General features: G+C 42.1%; 1 protein-coding gene and 1 long non-coding RNA gene across 3 annotated transcripts in view; one reads left to right on the top strand and one right to left on the bottom strand.

The window, feature by feature from the left end:
* Positions 1–8,110, bottom strand: part of ulk3 (unc-51 like kinase 3) — a 28,504-nt gene extending 20,394 nt beyond the window's left edge. For both annotated transcript variants that reach the window (XM_063188232.1, XM_063188234.1), the window contains exons 1-10: positions 8,022–8,110; positions 7,582–7,743; positions 7,184–7,324; positions 6,907–7,027; positions 6,281–6,376; positions 5,491–5,634; positions 4,441–4,523; positions 3,776–3,931; positions 2,230–2,335; positions 1,605–1,645 (exon numbers count right to left, since the gene is read on the bottom strand). In XM_063188232.1, coding sequence (XP_063044302.1) covers positions 1,605–1,645; positions 2,230–2,335; positions 3,776–3,931; positions 4,441–4,523; positions 5,491–5,634; positions 6,281–6,376; positions 6,907–7,027; positions 7,184–7,324; positions 7,582–7,680 — 987 coding nt within the window. In that variant the 5' untranslated portion in view covers positions 7,681–7,743; positions 8,022–8,110. The remainder of the gene's footprint in view (positions 1–1,604; positions 1,646–2,229; positions 2,336–3,775; positions 3,932–4,440; positions 4,524–5,490; positions 5,635–6,280; positions 6,377–6,906; positions 7,028–7,183; positions 7,325–7,581; positions 7,744–8,021) is intronic.
* Positions 8,111–8,292: 182 nt separating this feature from the next.
* On the top strand, positions 8,293–9,531 carry LOC134438943 (uncharacterized). Its single transcript, XR_010032690.1, has 3 exons — positions 8,293–8,673; positions 9,068–9,248; positions 9,517–9,531. It is a non-coding gene; the product is annotated as an uncharacterized LOC134438943 (long non-coding RNA).
* Positions 9,532–10,584: the final 1,053 nt, after the last annotated feature.

The raw sequence follows: 10,584 nt of genomic DNA, 5'->3' as shown, positions 1-10,584 counted from the left end.
CCAAGTTTCCGTTCATAAAACATGAACTCTACTCATCTACAACAACCTTGTTATGCCAGTGAGTATATTTGGTGATTTCCCCACACGCATGGTGCTGATTGTGTCCTCTTTTGCATGACGGTGTCTGCTAAATGTAATGTTATGTTATGCAAGGCGAGTGATATATTAGCCTGGCTTACACAACTGCAAGTCTCTTTGAGACTATGGTCTGGCCAAGCAAATTATATACAGTTTGTAAAACATTTCAAATTCCCCCGAAAAAGGTAACCAATCAAATTTGAGCTTTTTCAACAGCACGATGGAGTGTGTTAATATGGGTGGTCTAATCGATTGAAGCTTTAAGCATCAGTATACCAAGGCATTTCATGAACGCAAGCTAGACAAGCCCTTTATATCTCCCGCTGAGAAATGTTGTAGATGGTTTGCCTGGCCAGGCTATTGTCTCGAAAAGATTTGCAGTCGCGTAGGCCAGGCTAATGATTTATGTGCCATAAGCAAAAAAAGCCTACATTAACTACAAAAGGCATTTCTACTACTATAGATTCTTATTCTATCAAGCCTTCTAGGGCCCCCCAGCAGCTGGTCATCTAGCCTGATGCCCCCCGCGCCTGATCATTCGCTGACCATTGAGTCATCCTTACGTGATGTCATGGGATCGTGTAGATTAGCATGGCACTTTTTTTTTTAAAACATGTATGGTGTCACAGAAAAGCATTTATGTGTATCCAGTTACACAGAAAATCTGCATGTAATCTGTGATGTAACTCAATCTGTATGATTCACCCAAAAAGTGTGTGCGTGTGTGAGACAGAGACAGAACTGTCAAATAGTTATATACAGACACACGCTTACAACAACTGCTTCTTGGCAAGGCACAAGCTTGACATTCCTGCTCACATAACTCCTCCAGATTTTCACAGATAATTCAAACAACAGGTTGAAAAATATGCGGCAGAATTTAAGACCGTCGGGATGTGAAATTTAAGACGTTCCAGGGGTTACACAAGTTTGGTACTGTATGTTCTTGTGAGAAAATGTCTTTATTCTACAAGAACTTCAACACATTTTCAATAGGCTTATATTTTTTCAAGTCACTCACAGTACTAGTAACCTGGAGGTCATGTGTTTGAAAAATGTGTTAAAAAAATGTGTTAAAAAAAAACAACTTTTAGATGATGTCTCTGGAATTCTCACATCATAAAATGTCTAAGGAAGGGCGAATGCTTGAAATGTCAAGAGTGATTAAAAATGAGTGGTGTTGCAGACTTTGGGATTTTGACCAGGACCTAGTGTACTTGAGGCGTAGGTGCCAGAGGTGGCCAAAGTGAAAATAGAAGAAAATGTATGGTGTGAGTACAACACTAGCAAATTATATTACATAGCAGTAACACCAGTTATTCCATTGTACCTAATGAGGTGGCTAACTAAAAACCAAAAAAGAAAATGCCAAAGTTTGATCCAACCAATGCAAAATCAGGTACATCACACTTAGTTGTGTTGGAAGGACACTATGACAGGTTTTGTTTTTTAACTTCTACTTTTACTTTGGCCACCTCTGGGATGTACAGGACGTGTATGGGCCTACACAGTGGCCTCCAACTCACCTTCTGCCTCAGTGCTTCCTTCCTCTGCATGTCGTTCTCATCTGGGGACAAACACAACACAACACACACACACGCACACGCACACGCACGCACACACACACACACACACACACACACACACACACACACACACACACACACACACACATTTCACTGCAGACATGTGGCACCTATAACTCGGAGCTCTCTAACTCACACATCACCCACGGCAATGTGTGTATCTGCACATAGTAGTTATTTTGTTACACTGAGGTATGTTAAATCGAAACAATCCTATTTCCACATAAAAGTATTCAAGTATTCAAGCAAAACAGTGGTGGGGCTGAACATGTGTATGTGTGTGTGTGTGTGTGTGTGTGTGTGTGTGTGTGTGTGTGTGTGTGTGTGTGTGTGTGTGTGTGTGTGTGTGTGTGTGTGTGTGTGTGTGTGTGTTCGTGCAGCGCGAGCATTAAAGTATGTGTATGCTCCCACTGTGTGTGTGTGTGTGTGTGTGTGTGTGTGTGCAAGTGTGTGTGAGTGAGTGTGTGTGTGTGCACAAGCACACAACTATCTGAGTATGTGTGTGCTCCCATTGCATGTGTCTGTGTTTGTGTGTGCGTGTGTGTGCACGCATGTTCACACTTACAATGGATGGCAGGGACAAAGTGCTCCAATGCGCTGCAGTAGAGGGACAGAGCTGTGGAGCGCTCTCCCTCCTGGTCCTTCTGCACCGCCTGAAGAACCAGCTCTTTCTGGAACACACAGATGCAGGCAGGGTGAGTGGCAGGACAGTGATTCTCAAGATGTGGCAAGGTATTCCAAGTGGGCCTCGAAATAATTTTCCAAACATTTAAAATAATATTTGTGTGTGTGTTGCTGTTGACTATTCATTTGAGTTTATTGTTTATTGGGTCAGAGGTGGGCCACGGACATTGTGAACATGTCAAGTGGGTCCCAAGTTGGAGAGGGTTGGGAACCCCTGTGGTAGGGTTTACATGAGAGTGTGACAAAATAGAAAAATAAAATAACGCGCATGGACCCACATCCGTACAAACACAGATGGGCAGACAAGCATTCTTTCTGTAACAGACAGTAGTCGTTAGGGTACATGGAATGGTTTATATGAGAGGGTGACAAAAGAGACAAAAAATAAGAAATACGGGCTCCCATCCGTACAAACACAGATAGGCAGACAAACATTCTTTCTGGGATATACAGAAGTAGTCATGGTTAGTGTGAGAGTGTAAAAATACAAGGAAAAGAAAGAAAGAAAGATTTCTGGCCAATAAACGCATATTCAACACACACACACACACACACACACACACACACACACACACACACACACACACACACACACACACACACACACACACGCTTGCGTGCAAGCATTTACACATACACCCAACACACTCTCTCTTTTTCTCACTCACACGCACACACACACACACACACACACACACACTTCACACAACTGGTGTGTGAATACTGACGCAAGATCAGACCAGTGTGAAATTGCTGCGTGTTGCCAAGTATGACAATAAAGCTCGCTAAACAGTGGATGCCGGGAGATTGGGCTCAAGGTCTAGAAGAATGTGGTTACACGACTGACCACAAACCCACTTTTGCAAGCCAGCCGTCACTGCTTTTGGGGAAAATATTAAGCATTATTATTTCACAGTAATGGAAAGTACTTTGTTCTTTTTTTTAAATATCATATACCTCCTCTTACACATATGTAACCCACTTATAACTTTATTTCTTTATTTTGGTCACATAACGTTAGAGACATGGGAATGACCCAGATAGAGTAGGACCTAAATACAGTACAGTAAATACGTTGATATTTCTACCAGCTTTGCCCTTTAATCTATCCCACTTTCTCCCTGGACTGAATCGTAACTTGTGGGCCAAGATGAGGGCTCTTTCTCTAGATACGTGTCCCAGCCCTTCCCCATTCCACTTGTGGTTCTCCCCATAGAAATATACACAATAGGCCATGGCCGTGGCTCAAGCAGCTATGGCACTGTAACATTGCGCTGGGGAGCCAGGTTCGCATCCGGGCCGTGGTCTTTTCCTGATCTCTCTCGAAGATTCTCCCATCTCTCTCGAAATAAAGGCGAAACATTTTTTAAATGTATTTTTTGAATGTAGAGTGTAGTGTGTAAAGTAAGTATGTGTGTGGTTCTCACCGCCTTCCCCAGGCTCTCGCTGCTGGGCATGTGCTCCAGGTCCACGAAGGGGTGGCCAAAGAACTGGGCGAAGGTGATGCGCGCCTCAGGGTCCCTCTCCAGGAGACGCAGCAGCAGGTCCCGGCAGTGCCTGGACACACGGGCACCAGGAGGCAGCTGATAGGAGATAGGGATACACACACACACACACACACACACACACACACACACACACACACACACACACACACACACACACACACACACACACACACAATCAATGAAAATACTCCTCATCTCAGTGTTTACATATACAAGAATTAGGAAATATGTCTCTGAATATGAATTAGGAAATAAATAAAGGTAATAAATGCTCAGTATATTCAAATTACATCTGATATAATGGATGCAAAAACAAGTAACATATTAAGCCAATATTCATAAATGTTTATTGTCATTCACTTTATGAATCAACACTTGAACAGGTTGAGAATAAGAATAATATTGGGGTCCTCTGCCCAAGCCCACAACATTCCAGCTCAATTGTGGAAGTGTGAACACAGACGCCATCTTGTGGTTGTTGTAGGAATTTCTTTCTACAGCTGAGGATATCATATACTATACTGCTAAGTCACATTTAGGAAAATCATTGGCTACTAACTTCCAGGACTGAAAATAAACCTCACCTCAATGGGCTTGTCGCTGCGAATTTTCTCCTCCAGTTCGGCATAGGAGCGGGAGGCGAATGGCGGCCGTCCAAACAAGGCCTCTGCCACAACATACGTAAACAAACACATTAAGGGATTTATGATGACAGGATCTGCAGTGTGGTGAGTGTGGCTCTGGGAAAATGACAAACAGAGCTACCAACTGGGTTATTTATTTCTTACTTTGTAAACAGACGTTAAAATAAACAACATAAAAGAAACCTAAAAGGTGACTACTAAAAAACGATTAAAAACTTGTGCTTTTCCAAACCACAAACTAATGACAGCTTAAGGACGACAATTTCATTAACAGTCTAATGTTAATTCCTAGTCTGGTGTGAAGTAAATGGCTGATCATGACGCCATTCCTTTCTTGTAGTGTCATGACTGTGTACTGGATGTGAAAGCACTTTGATGTGCAGTAGCACAGGCACCAATAAAGGCGTAGCTTCCCAGAAAGCAAAGCAGACAACTGCTCTGGCCCTAAAACCACTGCATGGGGCCTCCGTAGGCCGAGAAACCTGACTAACAACATGCTATTACTGTTTTTAATTACAGCTGTGTTTTTGCTTACATAGGAACATGCCATGTTTTTGGGGAAGAGCTTCATGCTCCTGTAGCTTGTTTACAGGTCCAGTCTGATTCAGCGCTTTTCACTGAGGTAATAACTGAAGTGCTATAGGGCGATTCAAAGACAGCATTCCCAGGTATTCTGTGAATGGCTTTGGTAGCTGTAAAACTGAAATGTTAAAACATCTAAAGGAATTTACAAGGATAATCCTAATTCTTTAAAAACACCCAATGTTCCTGTAGCATTAAAATGCACGCCGTTCTGACAGTGGAACACCTTAATCATTAGTCATTGAAAAGATTTTACTTCCATAGTAGTACTACACTATTGTGACATTACACAGTGCCTTTAGTAATATATGATGACTTCATGACTATCATTTCCATTCTAGTAACAGCTAATTCATAACAGAGGCCATGTCTAAACGGGTTAAGGCCTCATCATGTTCTTTTGCTCACCATATAAGATGACCCCCACTGACCACAGGTCCACTCGAGAGTCGTACTGCCTCCTGCACACCATCTCGGGGGCCATGTAGAGCGGAGAGCCCCGCAGAGAGCTCTGCTCATCCCATGGAGACATGTACTGGGCAAAGCCAAAGTCTGGCAGGAAACACACATTCACAAGCATGTTGAAGGACGATCGAGTATAACAGTATACTACATTAGTGTTTCTCAACGGGGGTGGTACAGTCCCCCATGGGGCGTTGGGGAGCCCTAGGGGGGCGTTGAGAAGGATACAGTTGAGAGAGGGCAGTGCTTAGTTGTCATTGGGGGCATTAGCCAATTTAAACATTTTAATAGCAAGAGGGGCGTTGGTCCGGAAAAGGTTGAGGATCACTGTACTACATAGTGTACATTAATATTTCTTCAGTGATTGGTTTATTGATTAACAAGATTTAAGATTCTTTTATTACAAGTTCATAACATTCTCATTAGGAACAAAACCACGCCCTCGTATAATGTGCACGTCACTGTGTACATAACAGTGGCCAGTTTGTGTGGCAAATTTAAAAGTTTGCCAATAAGCATGTATTAAACACATTGAACGACAATTGAGTATGATCATGTAGTACATACAGTAAAAATATAGTAAATACAGTACTTATGACTGATTAACACACTCATTGAAGCAAAATGACATCCTTGTAAAAGTACAAAAGTGAATGTTACTGTGTATACAGTATGGCAGATGGATCCTGTAACACAAGTTTGTGTGGTGAGTGGTGTGGCGAGAAGGAGGCCATACCTGCCAGTTTTAGTACGCTGCCACTGAGTAAGATGTTTTGCGGCTTCAGGTCCAAGTGTGAGATATTTCTTTCATTCAGAAACTGTAAGGCACAAGCTAAGCAAACAAACATTCCCATCAGTGTGTCATACAACCCACCCAGTGAATCACAAAAATGACGAACAGTGATGTGTACCGGCAGAGAAAGTGGATAATATATAGTACACTCCTAGAATCTCTGGTACCGGTGTTGAATGTTTAAAGGGACACTGTGTGAGATTTTTAGTTGTTTACTTCCAGAATTCATGTTGCCCATTCACTAACGTGTTCACTCATGAATACTTACACCAGTATCAAATTCTAAGTATTCATTATGACTGGAAAAATTGCACTTTTCATACATGAAAAGGGGGATCTTCTCCATGGTCCGCCATTTTGAATTTCCAAATATAGACATTTATAGGTGCAAAAATGACTGTACTTGGAGCATACTAGAAAATATGTGTTTAATATTTAGTAAACTTTCATGTAAAGATCAAATTTGGCAATAGGCAGCCCAATTTCAATAATCAGCATAGTTGCAGTACCTTTTTGACCATTTCCTGCACAGTGTCCCTTTAATTTGTGTAAAATATGTGAGTTCCTACCTATTTGCTGTAAGAACCGGCGTGCCACTCTCTCTGGTAAGAGGCGTTGACTGCGGATGAAACGTGACAGATCCCCACCAGAGCACCATTCCAGAATGAGATAGATGTTCTCATTGTCCCACTGCACAGAAAAGTGACCAGGGCATTGTAATTATATGCATGTGAAAAATACAACTCTTTGAATCTATATCCTTATGACAATCATAGCAAAAAAAAGCAAGCAGACAAACTGGAATTAGTTAGCGTCCATTGGGGTTGTTGGGAGGCAAACACCTACCTGAAAGTCTTTCAACTGGACTATGTGAGGATGGCGAACTGTTTTCAAGATTTCTATTTCTGTGAGCAGGTTCTCCATTGAGTGCTTGTTCAGACTCTTTTTGGAGACCACTTTGACAGCCACCACCTCACGGCTGTCCACCTGGAAAAACACCACCAAGCAAAGGTGTAGGTTTGACTTGGAAAGTGGTGGGGACATTACAATGGCAAATTGTCCGGCTATGCAATTTTGCATTATATCTGTGGGGGGAAAGTGGTGGGGACAAGAAGGTTCATCTCAAAAGTGGTATGGACATGATGTCCCCACCATCCTAAATCACACCCACATGCCACCAAGTGTTAATTCTAATGTATGTCATGTATTCTGTTATTTTACAATACCGTATATTCGAAACCAACCTTTCTGTATGCTTTATAAACAGTCGCATAAGTACCACTCCCAAGTTTCTCGGTAAGAATGAAGTCCGCCAGCTTCGGCGGTGCGAAACCCGAGGCCATAGTCTATTCTCGTGATCATCCAATGACCAAGGAGAACAGCAATATCAACATGCCCGAAAGAGTCTGAAAGATAGTTTTGTAAATAGCAATTTATTTTAAAGAATACTTCAACGTAAACATAGACTATAGTGGCTCATAGTGATAGTTAAAAAACAAGAGGACAGCCAAAAGGAACGATATCTCCTCTTCTATGAGCTAATATTCAAGTGACAGGTCCATTGAATTTGCAAGCATTCGGTAGGCTACAGGCTAGAACACAAATACTTCAACAAAACTGTAACCTGAGTATACACAACAGTAATCATTTTAACTTTTAAAGGGAATCACTCATATTTGCATACCTTTCGCTGCTTTAATCAGCACCGCAGCTCCTGAAATGTGCTGTTGTTTACATTTCCTGCTTCCGTGCACACACGCACGCGTGCTGCTGCTGCCTGTCAGCAGAAGCTCCGGATCGATCCCAAATCCACTACTGCCCACTAGTGTTTGGATGTAATATTGCAATTCCACTCGTAGGAAAACTTAAAATCGGTGCTCAGTTTGTTGACTTCTCCTATCAGCTTCATTGCAGACATGTATTTTGCCATTTGTTATATAATTAAAATATTGGGAACGGGCATATGACGTCACCGCGCTGGATCTGCCATGTTTAGTGCATAGACGTCCCTTTTCCCCATTGTTTTCCAGCGCAGCGCAGGACGTAGTCTCGCCTGGTCTTGCTACTTAATTGTGATTTTTAACTATCTTGCTGCTCACTTTTCTTTGCCACTATTGTCCATCGTTGTTGTGTCGTGGGGTGCAATAGCGCAAGCCACCATAGGAAAGGGGGAATTGGATTATCTTTCTACTCATTTCCTTCTTGGAGGCAGCACCATGGTGACCAAGTCTCGGATATAACAAAGTGTCGTCGGCTAGCATGGGTCGCTGCTGTAAGACGACCAAAATAACTTTCCACTCAATCCTGACGAGTGTGCTCTCTGCATTTTCATTTTGGTAAGTGAAATAGTTTTCGTTAAATGCACTGTTTCTTTCATCAACCACTGTTGGCTAATCTACAGCCTACTGTAGCTGGCATAGCTAGCCAGGTCCATTGAAACACAACAACACCCTTTTTAAACAAAGGAAATGTGCACTCCATGCTTTTAAATGATAAACCAGGTGCATTTAGAGCAGGGCTACATCATAAGTGGAAAGGTATCTGGTGCCACACGGTTGTCTTTCCTATTGTTTATTTTACCAGTAGGCCTACTATCAGTAAGATTTCGATATGCGTCTTCATCAGAGGACTGTGTAGCACCCGATTTCCCTTTCTACAACACTCTTATTTTCTGCTACATACGTATTAGTAAGCTGCACAGCATAGTAATAACACTGGTTGTTTCACTAGGTACACCAGCAAATGAAATGAACACCTCCCATCCGGATTGGGCACTATCACTGCACTTGGGGTACACGACCAAGACAGTCACCACCACCACCGAGACTTCTCGCTATGAGACAGGAACAAAGAAAACGACGAAGGACTGAGAGCATAGCGTCGATGGATGAGACACCCCTTGTTACACCAGGTAAGCCTTACATACCTTTGACAAAATTAAAAACAATGAGGGCTCTAAGGCTCTAATGTCTCTGTCTCCATCTAGATTGGGTGCATCTCTTAATCTATGTCTGTCCAATGAAATGTTAAGTGTTTCAAAACAATGATTATTTTGACTCTTCGGCGAGTGGTTTTTGATTCTGCTCATCAGCCTTGTTAAGATATGTTTTGTCCCTTTTGCATGGGCATTGTATTTGCATGACACATTGGGCTAATAAAAATCTGTATCTGATCCACAGTGGAGACAACTGGGGAGCATCAGCATCAGCACCTGCAGGCCTAGAGGATGAAGCTGACCAGGGGCCCGGTGTGTGCTGAGGTAAAGATCCCCGCCTTCACAAGAGGACACTGTCAATTGGAAGCAAGAGATGTGGAAAACACAAGGACAATTGCTCATCTCCGAATTCACGTGGAAAGGGTGATTGGAACTGTCTGAAACAAATACACAATTTTGTCTGCAAAAGTGCCCATCAACATGGTGTTACCATGTGAAGGTGAAGAAAAAACATTCCTTGACAAGATTGTGTCTGTATGTTGTACTCTGACCATCATGAGCAGGAGTGTTGTGCAAAGCTGAAGTTGACTGAAATAAATGTGCTTTGAGACTCAAGTGTGTATAATTTTATTCACAAGTAAAGTAATAAGACAAAAGTCATTTCAAGTATGTCGTTTTGAATCACTGTAAATACTGAAAGTGCAACTAGTGATAACCTGAGATCTGTAAGTACAGTAAGTAAAAATGTTGTAATTGTATTGAAATATCTTAACAGTAGTGTTGACATAAATTCACAGTGCAACTTGAGAACCTGAGAGCACAAAACGGTGCATTTGAAAAAGTACAAGGCAAAATATTAATGTAATGGTGGGGAGGGGGGGACAAAGGAAATTATTGCAATATCTTAACAGTAGTAGTTCAACTTCAGAACACCTGAGTACTATAAAGGGGGGGGGGGCAAATTATATTAAATGACACATTATCTTAACAGACCGTATACAAAAAAAATAAATATTCAAAAAAGAAAAAAGGAAATTGTGCAGAACTTCAGTGCAGTGCAGGAATACCTCTGCAAAACTACCACCTTGTGATTAGAGGCAAGCATCACATTACCATGCCTTCTCTTCTGCAGTGGCAAGTCCAACACAGGTGAGGTGGAACCACTGCGTCCGTCGTACAGCTGCTGTTGTCACAGCAAACCATGGTGTCTAGCTCCTCAGGCACTTTGTACACACACCACACATATTCTTTGTTGGTCTCATTCCTTGCTGATTTTGGGTTCCTCACTGTTTTCCACTGCTGCTTTGGTGCT

The sequence above is a fragment of the Engraulis encrasicolus genome, chromosome 22, assembly GCF_034702125.1.
Source record: "Engraulis encrasicolus isolate BLACKSEA-1 chromosome 22, IST_EnEncr_1.0, whole genome shotgun sequence".
In the NCBI taxonomy this organism is placed as follows: domain Eukaryota; kingdom Metazoa; phylum Chordata; class Actinopteri; order Clupeiformes; family Engraulidae; genus Engraulis; species Engraulis encrasicolus.
Note: the sequence above shows the minus strand (reverse complement) of the source record. Positions and strands in the feature narration are given on the sequence as shown.